At 56.1% G+C, this 20,222-nt stretch overlaps 1 protein-coding gene across 1 annotated transcript; it reads left to right on the top strand.

The window, feature by feature from the left end:
* The first annotated feature begins 69 nt into the window (after positions 1-69).
* Positions 70-19,167, top strand: TMEM43 (transmembrane protein 43). The gene is made up of 12 exons (XM_043887021.1): positions 70-282; positions 9,422-9,571; positions 10,500-10,634; positions 11,178-11,272; positions 11,628-11,677; positions 11,910-11,979; positions 12,725-12,795; positions 13,716-13,837; positions 14,095-14,169; positions 14,593-14,694; positions 15,288-15,405; positions 17,301-19,167. The coding sequence occupies exons 1-12, from the start codon at positions 271-273 to the stop codon at positions 17,501-17,503; spliced, it is 1,203 nt and encodes a 400-aa protein (XP_043742956.1). The 5' UTR covers positions 70-270; the 3' UTR covers positions 17,504-19,167.
* Positions 19,168-20,222: the final 1,055 nt, after the last annotated feature.

Here is a 20,222-nt window from a genome sequence, read left to right as displayed (position 1 = left end):
CGCGGGCTCGTCAGTGAGGTGTCGGTGGGTTGCAACTTTCGGAAAGCACCCGACCCAGGACTACGTTTCCCAGGAGGCAGTACGGCACGGCGAGCGAGAGCCAAAAAAGCCTGGGCGTCCTGGGCGGTAGCTCTGTGGCGCGTCCCGGGCTCTGGGTTTGCGCCGCTGTCTGCAGCTCTCCGGCGGGCGAGAGGTCGCGGACTCAGTGCTGCGGCCGTAAACCCTACTCCGCGCTGAGCCGAGCGAGGCGGGCTGCGACCGGGCCCCACCATGGCCGCGAACGTGAGTGTCTCCTGGTCCGCCGGCCACACCCAGGCCTCCCGGTCCTCCGGCCCCCTCTTCCCGCGGCCGTGTGGCGGCTCCCTGCTCGGCGGTCCCCTCCGTCCAGCCCGCCCGCCTCCCTCTCACACCCCTGTTCGCGCCTTCCGGCAGCTGTGCCGTCTGTCTTGCTCAGCCCGGCCCGACTCCTTGGGTCCCGCGGTGTTGGGGACCGGGCCTGTGGTCCGTGGCTCCGGCTCGGGGTCCTCTGGTGCGCGGCCCCTCCCCGCAGCCCTTTCCTTCGTTCCCGGTTCCCTCCTGGACCCTCGGGGTTGTCACGTGTGCGGACTTGGAGGGCCGGACGGGGCCGCGAGAGGTGGCGAGTCCACGGGGGCGGTGGGGAAACCGATCCGCCCGGGTGGAGCTGTCCAGCGACGTGCTGTCCGGGGCGGGCGGTGAGCTCCGTGCCCAGCGGGGTATGTAAAACCGGGGCTGTTACGCACAGGAGCGCCGGCTAGGTGGGGAGCGGAGACTTCAGGGAGGCGGGCAGAGGAGGGCATTTCCCTACGGCCGGGCGCACGTCCTCCTAGCAGGGGTTTAGTTGCAGAGCCCCTCGCTGAAGGTGGTGCCCCTGGAAAGGCTGCTGGCCTCCTGCCAGCAGCCAGCCTTTTTCAGGAACCTTTCTGTTTAAGCCAAACATTCATTCAACAAACTGAGGGGCACGTCTCACCAGGGTGTTGGACGAAGAAGGAGCTGGTGACTCAGGCTCCGCTTCTCTGTGAGTGTCTGGAGCCAGCTCGGAGCCCTGCCAGGCCGGGCACTCCCTCCCTCTTGCTTTGGTTGAGTGTCCTAGCCACTCTCCGCAGCTCTGTTACACCCTTTCCAGGCTCCTCCTCTGTCCCCAAGCGTCCTTTCTGTCTCCCACACCCCCTGAGAAGCCAGGGTTTCGTCACCCGCAGCCCCAGTACACCCTGCCTGGTTTCGTTGTTCGGGAGGCGGAGAAGCCCTAAGTGGTGCCCCTGGTGGCGGTCCCCCAGATCAGTGTCTGCGGGGGCGGGGGAGGGGTGTGCCTGGTCTATGTCAGGAGACAGGCGTGCCCCCAGACCACCACCACGATATCTTACAGATGCGAACTTCCCAGCAGGGAAGCGCGCTTGCCCAGGGCCCCCACAGCCAGCTTGGTGGGTCATGTGAAGGTGTGGCAGGCTCTGGCGTCAGGCCCACCTGGGGAAAGATCCAGATTCTTCTTCAGAAGTTATGTGGCCTTAATTTCTTGGGATTTTTGTTTCCTCACGGGCTGAGTTACTGTGAAGTTTAAGGAAGACTGTGGTTTTAGCACAGCGCCTGGCGCACCGTAGGTACTTAATATGTTAAAAACCAGTTTATCTTCAGTCCTCATGGGCGGAGAACCTCTTGGGTACATAGGGTCCTGATCTTTGCCAAGGAGTGTAGATGAATTTGGGTATCCTCTGCCACCAAACCTTCGTTGATTCACCCAGTAGTGGGGTGCACATTTACAGGGACTGGGAGGCCCCGTGCCGAAGAAAGATTTGAAGATGGTGGGCTGGAGCAGGAAGGACACAGGATTCTTAATCACTGTAACCTCCGTCCAGTAATGGAGTTACTGTTGACATCTGTGCTTTATAAATGAGTCAACAGGATCGGAGGGGTAGAAGCTTACCCAGGGTTACACAGGAGGTGATTTTCAGGGCCTGTAGGTCAGCCTCTGTTCCCGATGCACTTAGAAGCTCATTGCTTCTAAGCCTGGAGTAGGGGAGAGGGCGGGGAGGAAATCACCACCGTCCTTGTTTACTGGGAATTTGGTCTAGTGGGCCGGGTGTGTCATGCCAGCCTGAGGATCACCTTCTTTCTTCTCTTCAAGGCCATCTTTGAGCCCCTTGTCTTGATGTTGGCTGTTAGGGGTGGCTGGGGTGAGGCCCAGGAGGAAGCCAGGCCTTCCTGCACCCAAGTTGGGGACTGGCTTCTTTTCCTGCCCTGCATGCCTGCCTCGGGCTCCCAGTGTTCAGCTCCTGTTGTGGCCCTAGGCGTGAGGAAGGCAGTCAGGAGTAGAGTGGTAGAGAGTGGCCCCCAGTCTGCCCGGATATGAATCCTGAGTCCGCCTCTTAGAGGCTGTGTGATGTGGACTGGTGCCGTAAGTGCTGACCCCGTTTTCCTATCTCTGAAATGAAGTCGTGAGAGCACCCACCTCCTTGGCTGTTGCAGGACTGGCTTCTGATAGACTGGAGTGTTTGCCATTGTAATCATCATAATGGCTGATGGTCACCTGTCTTCCTGCAGCAAATGGCTCCACTGACGTTTCCATATGGCTTGGAAAGTCAAGACCATTGGTGATGCTTGTGTTAGAGGAAGCTGGGTGTAGAAACAGGGGTCGAAGTCCATTCAGGTGGAGGGGCCTTTTCAAAATGAGAGACTTGAATCCATGAATTAATGTTCAGTTTGGCTGAGCAGAGATAAGTTAACAACAGATAAGGCAACTGCTGTCTGTCGTGGTTGCAAAGAATCATTTATTTGATGTCCTTTCCAATAGACAAAATTTCTGTCATAATCCGTGATCTGTAGGGTTTTCTGGAAGCTGACTGTAAAAAGAACTTGTTACCAATTTTTTTTTTTAAGTGTCTCAATAAGACCCTGGCAATAATGTAATGTGTCCCTTGAGCCACCATGGGGGAAAGTTTCCGAAAATACTGTTTTCCCCAGGAACCGTTTTCCCAGGTGCACGGTGAGTTAAAGGAGATACATGCTGGAGTCACGGCAGTTGTGCCCAGGCGTGAGGCTGTGTGTTGTCTGCTTTTTAAATTAGGTCTAAACCGCATTTGGGTGGTGGGGTCAAAATTCCCCTCTTCAGGGCCGTGTTTGTTTCTCTTCTGTAGTGTCAGTTTCGTGAGCCTGTGGGAGGAACGCTTCTGCTGGGTTAGGAGCCTTCCCTGAGAGCAGTGGACATTCTGGAGGATGGACCGCATGAGGATTTAAATCTTCACATGAAGATGGGGCAGCGTCATGGCCTCAGTGAGCTGATTGCCTTTAGCTTCCATAGCATTGAATGAGAATGCCCAGTGTTTTCAGTAGTTACTAACTGTTTCGGCAGTTGTATAACAATAACTCTTCTACTTTTCTTTTATTAGGTTGTCCTGACGAGGTTAAACACCTCACTGTTTCCATAGCATTCCCAAGTCGTGTGTCACTCCTGAGGCACAGCGGCTGGCAGCGTAGATGGTGCCACGGGGTCGTTAGCTAGAGTTAAGGCAGTTCATTCAGCTTCTGCTTTGTTTCTGGTAAATGACAGCTTTTAGTGATGTCCACTGTGGGCGTTACTGCACGTCCATCTCGGTAACGTCCCTGCTCCTCCCTTAAGTAGGACCGTCTGTAAATTAAGTCAGATCAGCGTTATCGATACGGGTTCCCGGGAACAAGAAGATGAACTAACCGGTTCACAAAATGCAGTCGAGGCTGTTTTCTTCCTGTGGCTCCAGAAGCAGAGCTGCAGGTCAGGGTTCTCACATGGAACCCAGGTAGCGCGAAGCAGCGACACTCCACGGGAAGCTCGACGCTCCCAGAGCAGTGCTGAGGGCGGTGAGGGTGAGAAAGAAGCTCTCCTGAGTGCGGCCAGAGACCGAGCAGGGAGCCCTGTTCTGGTGTGCGGTGGCCTCACGGGAGAGCTGTGACTGGGGCAGCCCCTGTACAGGAGGAAGTCCTTTGGCTGCCGAGTCCAGTTTAGCTTGAGAGCCTAAAGCAAGTCATGAAACAGTTTTGTGAAAGCGTCAGTTACTGTGGAGACATAACTGTGTATAAATGACAAAAGACTTAAAATCTGGGTTAAAGACTTGATTACAATATAGTTGTCAAGGAAACCATTTCTACAGCATACAACATTTTAAGAGAGTAGCTAGAATCATGAGTGACACATACCAGGAGATTTCCAATTTTAAGAAATTCCTACAATTTCTAGAATGCTTATATTAATATATTTATCCACACAATATGACCTAAGAATTTATCATTACTCCGTGTTTCCCATATAATGTAACATATCAAATGGGCCCAGTTAGATTAATATTTCTCTTTGAGATATTCAGGGGTTTTCTGAAGCATCCCAAAGTTAGGTGGAGGTCAAAAAAGCTTCATTAAGAATTTGATTTGAGGAAGTTTGTGAAAGATAACAAAAAGTTTTAAATGTTTGACTAAGTAGGATCATAAGTCACTATGAAACAATATTTATTCACTTAACCAAAGTGATGATAAAAAGATTTCAAAAGTAAATAACAGAAAGCTACAGCAGATAAGTTAGAGGTGAAGAAACTTTATGATCTTTACCAAAAGCAGTATTTTGAGAAGGCTTTGTCCTCTTCACAGAGAAAAAAGTTGGTTTTCACCATTTTACCTTTATTATTAAAATTCATTCGTTTAATTAAATTCAGTCTGATCTTAGTAAGTCCTGGCCATGTACAAAACTTTTCTCAGGGTTCCCTTTTTAAAATTAATTTTTAAAAATATATGTTACTTTATAGTCAGTCTTTGAGTAAAGCGCAGAGTATATTTATTCATAGTCTCAAACATGTTTAGTCTCTGTGTGTGTGTTGCTTCAGTCATGGCCAACTCTGCGACCCCATGGACTGTAGCCCGCCAGCCTCCTCCGTCCATGGGATTTTCCAGGCAAGAACACTGGAGTGGGTTGCCATTAAAGTAGGTAATTAAAGACTTATTTAGCAATTACTCTTTCAGTATTTTGTTATTAAGAAAATGAACTAGACATTCAGTGAATTCCATCATTTGACTTAATTTAGCAGAAGTCGATAACTCTAAAATTTCAAATCCCCCCAAATTGGGAGAAATTTGTCTTTAGGTGTGAAAGTGAAAGTCGCTTGGTTGTGTCTGACTCTTTGCGACCCCATGGACTATACTGTCCATGGAATTCTCCAGGCCAGAATACTGGAGTGGGTAGCCTTTCCCTTCTCCAGGGGATCTTCCCAACTCAGGAATCAAACCAGGGCCTCCTGCATCACAGGCGGATTCTTTACCAACTGAGCCACCAGGGAAGCCCTGTTTTCAGGTACACATACCCTAAAAGAAAATTATTCTTAAAGAATTCACCCCAAAACTTACTCATTATTTATGAAAATGTTACCATACCAAGTTAATTTTCTTGTTGACACATTTTATAACCACGATAATGTGAGCATATTAACTTTCAGGAAACCTGGGTACAGTTAAAACGTTACACTTAATGATGACTGTAAAGCCATGTCTGTATTAATTAGACCATCAATTTTAACTTATTTTCTTCCATTAAAGATTAATCCTAGATTATGTGATCCTTTGACAGTTTGGGCTAGTTTAAGTGAAATATTTGATTTGTAAACATTTACTTTTAAGTCAATTAAGTAGAACTCTTTTACATTAATGTTGATAGTAACCGCTGAAGTTAGAGATGGATCATACTTGTATATACAGACATACATGTATCCAGATACACACAGAAATAGCTGTCTTGCTTGAGTTTTACAAAGATCTGTTTTCACACACACATACACACCCCTTTTTTCTTTTGAATCTACTACTTAAGCCAAATAGACTCTAAAACTGGAAAGAAGAAAAAAAGGTCAATCTTCATCCCAGTTCCCAAGAAGAAAAGTACTAGAGAATGTTCAAACTATCAAATGATTGCTCTCACTTCCCATGCTAGTAAGGTTATGCTCGGAATCCTTTAAGCCAGGCTTCAGCAGTACTTGAATTGAGAACTTCCAGATGTACCAGCTTAGAAAAGGCAGAAGAACCAGAGATCAAATTGCCAACATTCACTGGGTCATAGAGGAAGCAAGGGGATTCCAAAAAAACATGTACTTCTGTTTCATTGACTCCATTAAAGCCTTTGACTGTGTGGATCATAACAAACTGTGACAAACTCTGAAAAAAAAATGGGAATAACAGGCCATCTTACTCGTCTATTGAGAAACTTGTATGCAGGTCAAGAAGCAACAGTTAGAACCTTAAGTGGAACAACTGACTGGTTCAAACTTGAGAAAGGAGTATGACAAGGCTGATTATTGTCACCCGCTTATTTAACTTACGTACAGAGCACACCTCATGCAGCGCCAGGCTGGATGAGCTACAAGCCGGAGTTAAGACTGCCAGGGGAAATATCAACAACCTCAGATAACAGACGATACCACTCTAAAGGCAGAAAGCAAAGAGGAACTAAAGAGCCTCTGGACGAAGGTGAAAGAGGAGCGTGAAAAAGCTGGCTTAATACTTTGGCCACCTGATTCGAAGAACTGACTCATTGTAAAAGACCCTGATGCTGGGAAAGATTGAAGACAGGAGGAGAAGGGGACGACAGAGGGTGAGATGGTTGGATGGCATCACCGACTCAATGGATATGAGTTTGAGCAAACTCCAGGAGTTGGTGATGGGCAGGGAGGCCTGGCATGCTGCAGTTCATGGGGTCTCAGAGTTGGACACAACTGAGCAACTAAACTGACTGAAAGCTCAATATTGAAGAAACTAAGATCATGGCATCAGTCCCATCACTTCATGGCAAGTGGAGGGGTAGGAAAGCTGGAAGCTGTGACAGAGTTCCTCTTCTTGGGCTCTAAAATCACTGTGGACGGTGACTGCAGCATGAAACTAGAAGACAGTTTCTTCTTGGAAGGAAAGTTGTGACAAACCTAGGCAGTGTTTTAAAAAGCAAAGACATCAGTTTGCTGATAAAGGTCCATATAGTCAAAGCTATGGTCTTTCTAGTAGTTATGTACAGATGTGAGAGTTGGACCATAAAGAAGGCAGAGTGCCGAAGAATTGATGCCTTAGAAATGTGGTGCTGGAAAAGACTCTTGAGAGTCCCTTGGACTGCAAGGAGATCAAACCAGTCCATCCTAAAGGAAATCAACCCTGAATACTCATTGGAAGGACTGATGTTGAAACTGAAACTCCAGTACTTTGGCCACCTGATGTGAAGAACTGACTCACTGGAAAAGACCCTGATGCTGGGAAAGATTGAATGTGGGAGGAGAAGGGGGCAACAGAGGATGAGATGTCTGGATGGCATCACCAACTCAATGGACATGAACTTGGGCAAACTCCAGGAGATAGTGAAGGACAGAGGGGCCTGGCGTGCTTTAGTCCATGGGGTTGCAAGGAGTTGGACATGACTTGGCAACTGAAGGCAACTGAACCACAACAATTAAGCCAAGACAGTAGACCCAAGGCAATGTGGGCTGTGTTCCTAAGAACATGACAAGGGTTATAACTTCAGGCTTTCTCCTAGCAATACTTCTGTTCCCTCAAGTTCTGAATTTTTTGTCAAGCCAGCTTTCTCTGCAGTGTTGGAACATCTAAGGAGCTCCCTCCTGGTCATTTAAGAGTTAAGTGTTTGCGGGCATTGGTTTTGTCATGAAGCCAGCCAAGAGGCCGTTCGGCCTTTGAGGGGTGGTTTCCCGTTATTACTTTGGCAGCCTGATTCAGATAGGATCTCAACAACTTTCTGAGGGCCCCGTGATGGAACGGATGTGCGTCTGGCTCCCTAAGGGGTTCCCCTGGGGTTGGCTTGACTCTCGTGTCTCGGCTTCTCCTTCCAACAGTTAAAACCGCTGTGGGTGCTGGGAGTGCCGGCTGATCAGCGTCACGGTGCTCCCCAGCGGGCAGAATGCACTCAGTGGTTCTAGTGGGGCTCCCTGTGGGACCGCTGGTCGTCTCGAGGACTGATGCTCAGGCACTTCCACTGGGGTCTCCGCCGCCTGAGAACTGCTCCTGGCTGAAGGAGCAAGTGTCCCTTCACGGGGACTCAGTGGAGCTGTGCGGGCTCAGTCTCCTTCCACTGGCGGTGTGTTCACACCGTGTATACAACAGTCTTTCCAATTTAAGTCAGTCTGTTAAGAAAGACCAGTGAGCCCCATTCACCCCAAAGCACATCCCAGGTCTCTGCCTAGGAGACGGTCCAGTAATCCCTTTAAGACTCCAAGTCCCAAGAGGAACAGCTTGAGTAAAACTCAGAGTGGGATTTAAAGCGACAATGTCCAGGTGTCAGGAGAACTCAGGAGAGCACCGAAGGAATGCAGAGAAGCGGGTGGTGCTCCAAGGACCGGTGCTTGTACCAGGGCCTGGTTTGGGGTGGACTCCAGGTGTCCTCTGGTGGATGTGTCTGATGGTCCCCCAACTACGCCAATCAAATGTGGATGAAAATTTAGTTAACAATCAAATCAAGAAGAAAAAAGGGCATTTTATTTGAACCAAACAGGATTATAACCCTGGAGACAGCCTCCCAGAAGCTCTGAGAACTTCCACCTGCTAGAAGTTGAAGACACAGTTGTGAGCATTTCTGGGACAAAGGATCGTACGTGAAAATGGCATACTGATGCTTTACATATGCTTCACCAGGGATACATAGTCCAGGTAGGCGTGTGTACAAAGCGAGCAGCAAGTCCCCATGGCTCCTTCCAGAGCGGAGAAAGAACGCTGCTGTGTTAAGAAGTTTCATTGCTGACGTCAGAAGAAAGGGGAAAGGGTCCTTACGGTTGAGCAGGCGCTCCCATCTTTGAGAAGGTCTGGTCAGTAATGCAGACGCAGACTGCACGTGAGGGAGGGAGGGGGCCCACACGGCACAGAGTTTTACGTTCGAATTTTCATGTCCTGCCCTCACATATAAATTACATTTCACCAGCTTGTAAATGAGTGTTCATAGAAGCTTTGTTCATAATCGCTAGGAACTGGAAATATCCAAGGTATTCATTGACTGGTGAGTAAATCGACAGATGTGGAATTCTACTCAGCTATTAAAAGGAGCAGACTACTGATACCAGACATAGATGACCCCAAGCGTTACGCCGAGTCCACGAATCTGGACAGAGGAGCTCATGCTGTGCTGTGATCCGTTCGTACCACGTTCAGGAAGAGGCAGAACTAAATCGTAGTGACACAGATTCAGCTCACTGTTACCTCTGGGCGGTGGGGAGACGGAGTATTGGCAAGGAGGGGCACAGGGAGCTTTGGGTGAGCGACGTGTTTTGTGTGTTGATGAACATGGCTATGCACTTGTCAAAACTGAACACTCAGTCTGTGCACTTTTAACATATAGAATTAAAACTCAGTAAGAGCTGAGTGTAAATGCAGCTTGTTTTTTGAAACCAGTTTTCTTTTTGTGTTTTTTCAGTATTCTAGCGCGAGTAACAAGAAAGATCACGTCAGAATCACAAACAAGTCCCAGCCGGGCTTCTTGGAGCGGCTGAGCGAGACCTCGGGTGGGATGTTCGTGGGGCTCGTGACCTTCCTGGTCTCCTTCTACTTAATCTTCACCAATGAGGTACGATGTTCGGGGTCCCTCTGCAGAGTGAGGGTCCCTGCAGTATCGCAACGCAGAGGCTGGAGATGGCAATAAGGGTCAAGATTTTATGGGGATGAGGGTTGGATTAGTCAGTTCTTTCTCTTGTGCCCCGCCTCATGATTAACATAAGCAGGAGGGGAGATGGATCAATTCACGTACCTGAAATGAGGGTGAAAGAAAAAGTGAAAGTCACTCAGTCGTGTTTGACTCTTCGCAACCCCATGGACTACAGTCCATGGAATTCTCCCGGCCAGAATCCTGGAGTCGGTAGCCTATCCCTTCTCCAGCAGATCTTCCCAACCTGGGAATTGAACCAGGGTCTCCTGCTTTGCAGGTGGATTCTTTACCAACTGAGCTACCAGGGAAGCCCCGAAATGGGGATAGCATCAGCCTCAGGCGTAGCTGGATCCGGGCATTCACGCTGGGTCACCAGGAGCCGCTGCCCCATCTGTTGCCCCCTCCCCTCTGCGGCTCGGCGGGCTCTCCCCGGTGGGGCCAAGGCGGCTCAGCAACTCGCGTGTCACAGCCAGGCAGCGTAGCAGCCCCGGAGAGAAGAGGAAGCGTCTCTACTTCTGAATCTGTTTAGCCAGAGTCACAGGGCGATCTCTGAGTGTCCTCCGTCCTCTCTGAACCACTCCTTGTGGCCAGTGGACACAGGATGCGGTTGGCGAGGCCTGGGTCACATTGAACAGCTGTGTGATCAGCCCTAGTGAGGCACACGGATGGAGGGGAGGAGAAGCTAGAGAAAAACGGGGGAGGGCTGCAGGGCAGAGGCAGCCGCCGTTCTTCCTGGCGCAGTGGGGCTGCGTGGGGTGCGGGGAGGCCTGGAGAGCGGGCGTCCTGGGTTCTCCTTGCCCAGGGCAGCAGGTGTCCGGCAACTGAAATCCCCGCTCTCCGGCATGCCCAGGGCCGCGCATTGAAGACGGCGACCTCGCTGGCCGAGGGGCTCTCGCTGGTGGTGTCCCCCAGCAGCATCCACAGCGTGGCCCCAGAGAACGAGGGGAGGCTGGTGCACATCATCGGGGCCCTGCGGACGTCCAAGGTAGGCTGGCGACGCTCGATGACCGCTGGGGCTCGGGCCCCTGGTGGGCGTCGTCTGGAGGCCTGGGCCTGGGAAACAGAGACTCGGTGTGAGTCCCGCTGCACCGCTTAGCGGCTGTGGACCTGTCTCTCCCGAGTCTCAGAGTCTTCCTCTGTCAAATGGGGAGAAGCCTTGTAACAACCCGAGGGGGCTCTGCAGAGCGGCCTGATTCAGGAGCGCCCCTCCTGGCACAATGGCCCTTGGCCGGAGCCTGACACAGAGGCGTGTTAGCGGTGACGATGGACGTGCGTGCCTGGGGCAGGGTCTCCTGTCTGAACACCCTTCAGGCTGCCCGGCCCTGCACCCCCGGGCTTGCAGCCTGAGCCGTGCGTGCAGCTTGGGTCACAGGCTCCGCTCTTGGGGCGGGTGCTCCCCTGGCTCCCATGCGAGCGGCTGCGGAGTTCTCCAGGCTGTCCTGCCCTCTGGACCTGTTTCTCCCCAGCCTAGCTTCCCTTCAGCTGAGCGTTCTTGTCCTTTGTTTTCCTGGCCTGTTTCTGTGTGAAGCTCTTGTCTGATCCTAACTATGGGGTCCACCTCCCGGCTGTGAAGCTGCGGCGGCACGTGGAGATGTACCAGTGGGTGGAGACCGAGGAGTCCAGGTGAGGGGCCGTGGGAGGCACGGGGTTAGGGGGACGTGCGGCCGGCCTTCACGTCAGCACTGCTGAAGGTCACCGTGGGAAGTCTTCTTTTCTGAGGAATGTCAGATTATCCCCCAGGGGTTGGCCCATGGTCTCGTTTGGAGGTGGCAGGGGTCTCCTGCAGAGTGTCTGGGGGAAGAAAGTGGATGGCCTGGCTCCCGGGGATTGCCACGTGTCTGGGCTGATGTGGACCAAGCCTGCTCCGTGTGGGGAGTCTGGCCTGGGAGCCCCGAGGCCGCCTTAGGCCAGAGACGGCTAGAGGTGGGGCCGCCTCGGGAGCGGTGGGCTCACTCGGGCCGCCTGTGTTTTCCCGCAGGGAGTACACGGAGGACGGGCAGGTGAAGACAGAGAGGAAGTACTCCTACAGTGAGTCGAGGGCCCTCCCTGCTCCCCGTGGCCCCCGTCCTTCCTTAGCCAGCATCAGGCTCCTGGCGTGCTGGTCCTCGGAGCCCTGCTCCCCTGTCTGTCCAGCGAGGCTCCAGGAGCTGCCCCGTGGGCCCTCGGGTGGTCACAGGCTTGGATCGGAGGACGTGGGGCCGGCAGGCCTCAAACCTGAGGTTTCCCATGGTTTCTGCCTTGTTCCCTCTGCTCAAAACAGACACAGAATGGAGGTCGGAGGTCGTCAACAGCAGAAACTTTGACCGAGAGATTGGCCACAAAAACCCCAGGTGAGAACCAGCCCCTGGCAGCTTCCCAGCCTCCGCGTCCTCATCTGGGTAATACAGCTGAGTTGCTTCTGTCTCGCGGGCTGATGAAATGTGGGCCGGGGCTCCGAGGCCCGCTCCAGCACCAGGAGCAGAGGCGGGGCCTGACGCCCCTGGCCCTGGGTGACCATCCCTCCAACAGGGCCTGGGTGTGGGGCTGGGCCGAGTGCCCGGAGGGGTGGTCAGCGGTGGGCGTGGGGAGACGGTCGCAGGGCTTTCCGGAGTGGCCGCACTTGACGCCCCGCTTCAGAGGCCCGGCAGAGGATGGTTAGCTCAGGGGCAGGGGTGAGGGTGTGGATACGGGTGTGACGCTGGGTAGGGCCCATGTGGGCTGTGTGCTGTGATGAACCGGGCGGGGCCAGGAAGGGCCTTGAACGTTCCCAGTGAGGCTTGGATGCTGGTGGCCGGGAAGGGTCTGGAGGCGAGGGTGTGAAGCCCATGGCCGGGCTGTCTGGTGGCTGGGGGGCACGGTGGGACAGGCTGGCAGGGATCCTGGCAAGATCATGAGAGGCTCTGGGGGACGGGAAGCCAGCGGAAGCTGCCCTTCCTCTGCAGGGGATGGGGTTGGGGGACGACAAGATTTTGAGGCCGGGCTGGGCTGGGCTGGCAGCAGGCCCCTGGGTGCCGACCCTGCCCAGCACCTCCCCCAGGACCCAGGCAGCTCCCACCTGGCGCCCCACATCACCAACAGCTCCTGCTCTCTCCCCAGTGCGATGGCCGTGGAGTCGTTCACCGCAACAGCCCCCTTCGTCCAGATCGGCAGGTTTTTCCTTTCGGCGGGTGAGTCTCAGGCTGTTAGATTAGCCACCATGGCCCCAGGAGCCTGTACTTCCACCCGGTCGCCTCCCAGGAGCCAGGGCCCTGCCCTCAGTCGTTGGGTGCTTAAAGGGGTCTCCCGCTGCCCTGGGTGGGGGTCAGCCAACACTTCTCCAGCGTCATCCTTTTGGACTGGGGCCAGAGGGTAGGTGTGTCCCCAGGAAGGGGGACCTGTGTGGAGCCCCCCGAAACCTGTTCAGGGAGCAGCTGCCGGGCGTGGGTCCTCGCCGGGCTGAGCAGGCGGGGCTGAGAGCCCCTCCTCAGGCCACCCTGGAGGGCAGCGCACAAAAGGCCTCCTGAGCCCGGGAGGGGCTGCTTCATCACAGACCCCGCAGGGCCGCCACAGAGAGGGGCTTGCAGGGGACAGCCTGGCTGTGAGACTGCCGTTGAAACTCCTGGGGCTTGGCCCTGGGCCAGACCTGAGGAGGGAGAGAGGACACTTAGGGTCAGAGCGTCGGGGGGCAGGGGAGAGACCACGTGAGCAGGGCCTGGCCTGTCTGCCGCATGCTCTGGCCCTCAGCTGGTGCCAGCCATGCCAGGCGGCCCGGCCTCATGCTGCGGGGCAGCTGGGAGCCAGGCCGGGACGCAGGTGACTGGGCCTGGGGACCAGTGGCCCCAGGACCAAGGCCCTCCTGGGGCTGTGGTCACTGCTTGACGGGGGACGGCTTCCTGGAGGCACTGGAAGCTGAAGGGGCTGGCCCTGTGGAGGACGGGGTTGGAGCAGGGCCTCGGGGTGGGAGAGCGGGCATGCAGAGGCCCTGGGGGGTGAGCTGGCAGGTGGCCGCGCGGCTGGGCTTGTGGGGCGGGCTGGGAAGGCCGTCAGGCTGCAGGTTTGCAGACGGGCTGCAGTGGACACGCAGTGTTTCTAACCACCTGCCTCTCAGGGCTCATCGACAAAGTGGACAACTTCAAGACGCTGAGCTTGTCTAAGCTGGAGGACCCGCATGTGGACATCATTCGCCGGGGGGACTATTTCTACCACAGTGAAAACCCCAAGTACCCCGAGGTACCCAGCGGGTTCGGGCGCTCAGATGGCCGAGGTCGGGGCCCTGGAGTCCCGCCCCCGACAGTGTGTGAGAGTCTGAGCCCCGCTTCAGCTCCATCCGGTTCCGTGAATCGCGGCTGCTCTCGGCCGGCGCCGGCGAGGCTGCAGGGAGGGACTGTCCATGCAGTGGGGCTGGTGTGACCCCCTCGTGGGCGGGGGGGCGCCCTGGGCCCCAGCTCGGACTCCCACCTCCCTCCCTCTCCTCTCTTCCGCCCCAGGTTGGAGACCTGCGTGTCTCCTTCTCCTACGCGGGGCTGAGCGGCGACGACCCCGACCTGGGCCCGGCTCACGTGGTAAGCGGCTCCCCAGGCTGAGAGGGGGGCCCTTCCCGGGTGCAGACCCCCGGGCCCGAGGGCACGCTTAGGGCACACCCCACCCCCTCGTGTGTGCACGTCCTCGGGCCCCAGGCGGGGAGTGGCCCTGAGGGTCTCAGCGCAGCACCTGAGGAGGTTCTTCCAGGCCTGTGCAGCCGCTGTCCCTGAGTGCTGACCTCTGCCCTGTAAATGCTTGTCCTGCGCTCCTGACCCTGTCACCCCCGCCCCCCCGGGTCCTCCCCGGGGCTTTGGAGGGAGCAGCACAGCGGGAGCGCCTCCCCCAGGCCCACGCAGAGGCAGGGGCTGGGCGGCCTGGGGCCCCTGCTGCCTTGGCACACAGTGAGACGGCCGCGGGCCCCGGGCAGATGGCCCTGTGGCTCTGAGCCAGAGTTCTCCGACCAGGTCACTGTGATTGCCCGGCAGCGAGGTGACCAGCTGGTACCGTACTCCACCAAGGCGGGGGACACCCTGCTTCTGCTGCACCACGGGGACTTCTCGGCAGAGGTGAGCGGCCGCGGTGCGCCTGTGCATTGCCCTCCAGTGCTCTGGTCACCAGCCGCCCCCACGGAGGCAGAGCCAGGGCTGGAGGCAACGGAAGGGGTGAGGTGTCCTTGTGGTGCGGCCCGGCCGCCCTCCGAGAGAGGGAGCAGTGAGCAAAGCAGAGAATCCCCCGGATGCCCGGAGGTGACAGACCTGCTAACAGGAGCCTCCTGTGGCAGCGGGTGGCGAGCGACTTCTCTGCTGAGTCCCAAGTGAAGAGCCGGGTGGGTCAGTTGTCGCAGCCCAGGGCCCCTCTTGCCAGGGCCAGGACTCGGGTGGCCCTGTGCACGGAGGGGCAGGCAGAGGCCCCTCAGGGCCAAGTGTGAGCTCGGGTGAAGGGGTGAGCGGTGCAGGACCAGGTGAGTGAGGGCGGGGGCGCGCCCCCCGGGAGGCCTGGGTACCCCCATCCACAACAGAGGGTCAGGCACACACACGCTCCCAGGACAGGCTGCAGAGAGCTGCTTCTAGTCCAGTGGCTGCCTGAGATATCCGGCGGGGCGGGCTGCTGACCCCGCATGGTGAGGTGTGACCACCGCGCCTCCCTGCTTGTCCTGCAGGAGGTGTTTCGTCGGGAACAGAAGAGCAACTCACTGAAGACGTGGGGCCTGCGGGCGGCCGGCTGGGTGGCCATGTTCATGGGCCTCAACCTCATGACGCGGATCCTCTACACGCTGGGTAGGTGGGCGGACGGGCCTCCTTGGCCCCCACCGCCGCTCCGTCTTTGCAGCCCACTGGGTGCGCTCGGCCCCTCCCGTGACCTCAGGGCCTTGGGACGGGTGAGCCGGGGAAGCAGGACGTGTTCACAGTGCCCCAGGGTGCGGGGGTGGACGCTGACCCCCGAGGCTGCAGTCTCCCCGCTCTGCCCACCGCCCATCCCCTCAGCGTCCACCCCTTCACCCCCAGCTGCGTCGCCGTGCTGAGGGGCTGGCTGGCCGGGAGAGCTCCTGGTTCCTTTCCTGCCCCAGCCTAGGTTTCCTCACGCCTAGCCTGCTGAGTTTTGTGACGAGTTTGGCAAATAGGAACATGCAAGAGCTGTCGCCCTTCACGCCCCACCCCCAAACCCTGAACGAGACTTGGACAGCGCAGCAGGCCTGGAGCGCGGGGGAGGCTGTGCCGGGCTGCTCGTGGGCCCGAATTGGCCGGCTTGAGCCCAGGCGCTCGGCTCAGGACCCAGCCGCAGGCTGGGTGACTGGTGCTGGGCCTGCTGCTGTGCGGGAGGATGGGGCTACTCGGGGGACTGAGCCCCATCAGCCAGGTGGGTGTGGTTCCCGGAAACCCCTCCCCCGCTTAGCCTTGCCAGCTGGGAGAGTCTGGCTGCAGCCCCCAGACGATCAGCGCATTTTACAGGCGGGAAGACTGAGGAGCGGGGGGCAGGGGAGGCTGCTGCCCCCAGATGGTGGAACCGCACCCAGGAACGCACCCTGCGTGGTCACTGGGCCCATCGTGGCCACGACCTCGGGTGGGCCCTTTGCTCTCGGGGCCCAGTCCCCCCTCGTCAGGTCTGTCTCAGGGGGTTCCCCTCTGACTGGTTCACTCCACGCCAGAGGCTGAGCCTCCAGGGTCAGGACGGACAGAGTGAGCGTACAGAGGACTCGGTGCGGGGGGACGTGGGACGCAGGACGCTGCCGCAGGGCGCCCGTCCACCCCCCGCCCTCTGCACCTTCTGAGAGCCTGCTGCGTCAGCACGGGCAGGGTCCCCAGAGGCCATGCCGCCGGCAGGACGGGCAGGGTCCCTGTCCTCTGGGCTCAGCGCGGTGGCCGAGTGGAGGCTCTGCACTCAGCCTGGAGCTTAAATTGTGGTTCTGGCACCTTCTGCCTGTAAACTTAACTGCCAGGCCTCGGCGGTCTTGTGGGTGAACCGAGGTTAGGAGCGGCACCAGCCTACAGGAGGGCGGGGTTTGATGAGATGCATGGTCCCCCGGCCAGCGCCCACACACGAGCCCTGCTGGTTACGGGGGCCGAGTCGGGCCCGCGTGGGGCTGGACCCAGATGGGCCCCCAGGCGGCCTGTGGCCGCTGCGTCACGGCGGGCACCAGACCGCCGGCCTCCTGGGAACTGAATGCAGGTCCCCCAGTGCGTGCTGGCCACAGAAGGCCTACCTCAGCGGTCCGCAGGCCCAGGGCAGGGTGACTGCAGACGGGCTGATGGAGCCCACGTTGGGTGCAGCCTGCAGGGGTCTCCGGGTGGGCGGCTCCTCCGGTCCATCGAGTCCTCACAGGTCCTCCCTGGAGCTGGCACACAGGTGGCCCGTAACAGCTTGGGTGAGTGACAGGCTCCTCCAGGAAGGGCTGGGCGGCCCGCACAGGCCCGCGGGGTTCAGCCCTGCTGCTTTGTCGGGCAGCAGAGAGGTGCTCGCCAGCACCTCTCTGCCCCAGGGCACGCCGCATGCCGGGGCTGGGCTGGGCCTGCCCATCTTCCATCTTCCTCGTGTGTCCCGGCCGCCGCGGGCCGTGTGTCCCACCACTGCCTCTCCCTCCGCACCTGGTCCAGAGACAGGCAGGCTGCCAGCGGGGGAGCGGAGGAACCGAGCTGGGGGCCTGGGAACCCTGACTGCCGCTCTCTCCCCACAGTGGACTGGTTCCCCGTCTTCCGAGACCTGGTCAACATCGGCCTGAAGGCCTTTGCCTTCTGCGTGGCCACCTCGCTGACCTTGCTGACCGTGGCCGCCGGCTGGCTCTTCTACCGGCCCCTGTGGGCGCTTGGCATCGCTGGCCTGGCCCTGGTGCCTATCATCATTGCTCGGACTCGGGTCCCGGCCAAGAAGCTGGAGTGAGCAGGCGTGGTGCCCGCAGACACCCCCGCGCCTCGGACCCAGGCCGCCCTCCCCCGACCCGCCTGGGTCCTGGATTCCACACGCGCCCCGCCCTGGCTGCACACGGCTGGCGGGTTGGTGTCCATCAGTTAGCCCTTCACGCCCCTTCTTGCCAGCGGGCAGCTTTGCTGGCAGGGGCAGCTCCTATCTGGCAGCGTGACCTCCGCCCTCCTGCTTGTCTCCTTTCCTTCTCTGGGCACCGCGTGGCCACCCGTGTCTCTTAGCTGATGTCTGTAGAGGTGGTGACGCTCAGACTGGAGACGGTGCCCGGCCCTGCCACAGCCGCGGCCACGCTGACTCCAGGACGGTGGCCCGGGCACCGCAGACCCCATCTGCGTGCAGCTCAGCTCGGTGCTCAGGGGCCCACGGGGTGTCCTGATGACGGTGGGTGTTTGTCAGGCTTCGCACGCCTGTTGGTTGGGCAGAATCCTTCCGGGTGCAGGACCTTCTAAAGGTCTGGTTACTTACGTTTCTTATGCTTCGTGTCCCTGCACGAAACTCCCTGACAGGGGATTGTGTCGGGGGTTGTTAAGTGGGGGTTGTTTCAAATAAGCCTTAAAAAACAAAACACCTCCTGAATGATTCATATCTCAGACTGTTACACAAAAGCCCTCTGTGATCTGTCTGTTTAAGTCAGTTCAGAGCACGGACGTTCGGTGGGGCTGTGACTTAACCTGGTTGAGGAAGTTACCCGTCTGTATTCTGGGTCCCTGGGAAGGTTTTCAAAGCTTCAGGTTCTTTGAAACCAGTGTTAGCAGAAGGCTTGTTTTCCCTCTGAGAGGAGATGGGGGTCTTTGCGTCAGAGAGAAAGGCATTTCCTTTCTTCTCTGACATCAAAATGCACTGTTTTCTTGAAGGTGATTTTGAATTACTCAGCTATCCCAAGTGTGTTCCTTCATGGTGACCCCCCTTGCACACACACACGCGCACACACACCCCAGATCAACCACAGTCAGGCGTCAGAGGCTGCGTGTTGGACAGCTCTCCCCTGGCTCTTTTCACCACATGCTCTGCCGTTAGCACCCGGCCCCAAGTGGCTGCTTCTGGGTGGTTTATGTGTTCAGTGTCCCCAGCTTTATCCTAACTCAAATCCACCCACAGTTAATTCCCAGAGTTTCTAGTCTCCTAACTGCTTTCACACCCTTTGAAAGATAAAGTATGTGGTAACGTCGATGTCTTAAACGACGGTGCGTCCTTTGACTATTCGGAAATTGCTCTGCCTTCCTGGGGTGGCTGCTTCAGTGAGTGAGTAATCTGTCTCTGTCCTGGGGGACTTGTTTAAATTGAGATTTTTTTCATGTTCAAAACAACCAGCCCCAGGGATGAGTCATCTGGGTTTAATAGTGTTCACTATTGCTTATTAAATCAATGGTTTCTTTGAATTTCTCAGCTCCTAAAGGTGCATTTGGAAAGCACAGTGACAAGATGATGGCCAAATACAAAATCCTTGACATTTGTGTAACTTTTTCCTAGTACAGATTTTAAGTTACTGCCAATTTCAAGTGTTCTTAAAGAACAGAATGTTAAATATTTCAAGCATTTGGAACATCATAATGAAACTTGTATTATCTTTGTATTTTTGATAAAAATTCAAAATAAATATCTAAACATCTTTTGATATAGAACTTGCCATATCCCCCTTTTTTGCATTCTTTCTGAAATTTCTATCTCAAGAATTCAGCCATAGGGTTTATTTAGAACCTATGAATTTTTGCAACCTATGTATTGCTTTTAGCAGTTAAAATTGGTTTACATTTTTTAAAAAAGGCACCTCGATATTCCTAGCACTTGGAAACCTACTCTGTTCTGTGTGGGCTTATTGTGGCTCCTGTGGCACCCATCTGCAGGTGGTTCTAGGAGGTGGGAGGGAGTGAGCGGGACCCAGTGCAGAAGGCGCCCCCTCGGCCGATGAGCTGCGTGGCGCTGGCCACGACGGTGACCTGAGCCTCAGCTGCCTCACCTGTGACGTGGGGGGTGTCTACCCCACGGGTGGTGAGCATGGAGCGAGAGGAGGCCCCCGAGGCCCTGCTCTGAAGCAGCGGACGGCCGCCAAGCGTCCACCCTGCAGTTTGAACTTCTTTCCCCGTTATTACAGCATTCGAGGCAGGTGAGTGCCGACTTTTCAGAACCGGAGGTTTGGCTCCATTTCCAGGAGCTGCCTGCCGTCCGCCTGAAGAACAGGCTGTCCCTGCAGAAACTGGGCAGTGCTCGACTGCACTCCCAGAAAACAGCTCACCTGCAGGCGGGCAAGACCAAGCTCTGATGCAGGCAGTGCCAGAGCGGTGTTTCCATGGCAACCCCCGTGTTTCTCAACAAGCGCCTTCCTGCCAGTTCTCGCCGCATGAGTCACACTCCAAAGGGTTTTGTTTGTTTCCCTTGGATAAAACAGACTGATTTTTAATGGCTACTATCAAGATTAAGTAATACCTCTTCGACTAAACAGAAAAATATTCCTCTGTCTGTAACGCTAAGGTCTCAGCCTGCAGGAAAACAAACTCCAATCTTTATTGTAGTCCTGATCTGTGTGCTCGCTCCATGGACGACTTGTGGAGCTGTGAGCCATGGCAGTCCTAGAGGAATTCAACCCTGACTGTTCACTAGAAGGACTGATGCCGAAGCCCCAAGACTCAGGCCACCTGACGCGAAGAGCCGACTCATTGGATAAGACCCCGACGCTGCG

The sequence above is a fragment of the Cervus elaphus genome, chromosome 24, assembly GCF_910594005.1.
Source record: "Cervus elaphus chromosome 24, mCerEla1.1, whole genome shotgun sequence".
Classification (NCBI taxonomy): Eukaryota; Metazoa; Chordata; class Mammalia; order Artiodactyla; family Cervidae; genus Cervus; species Cervus elaphus.
Note: the sequence above shows the minus strand (reverse complement) of the source record. Positions and strands in the feature narration are given on the sequence as shown.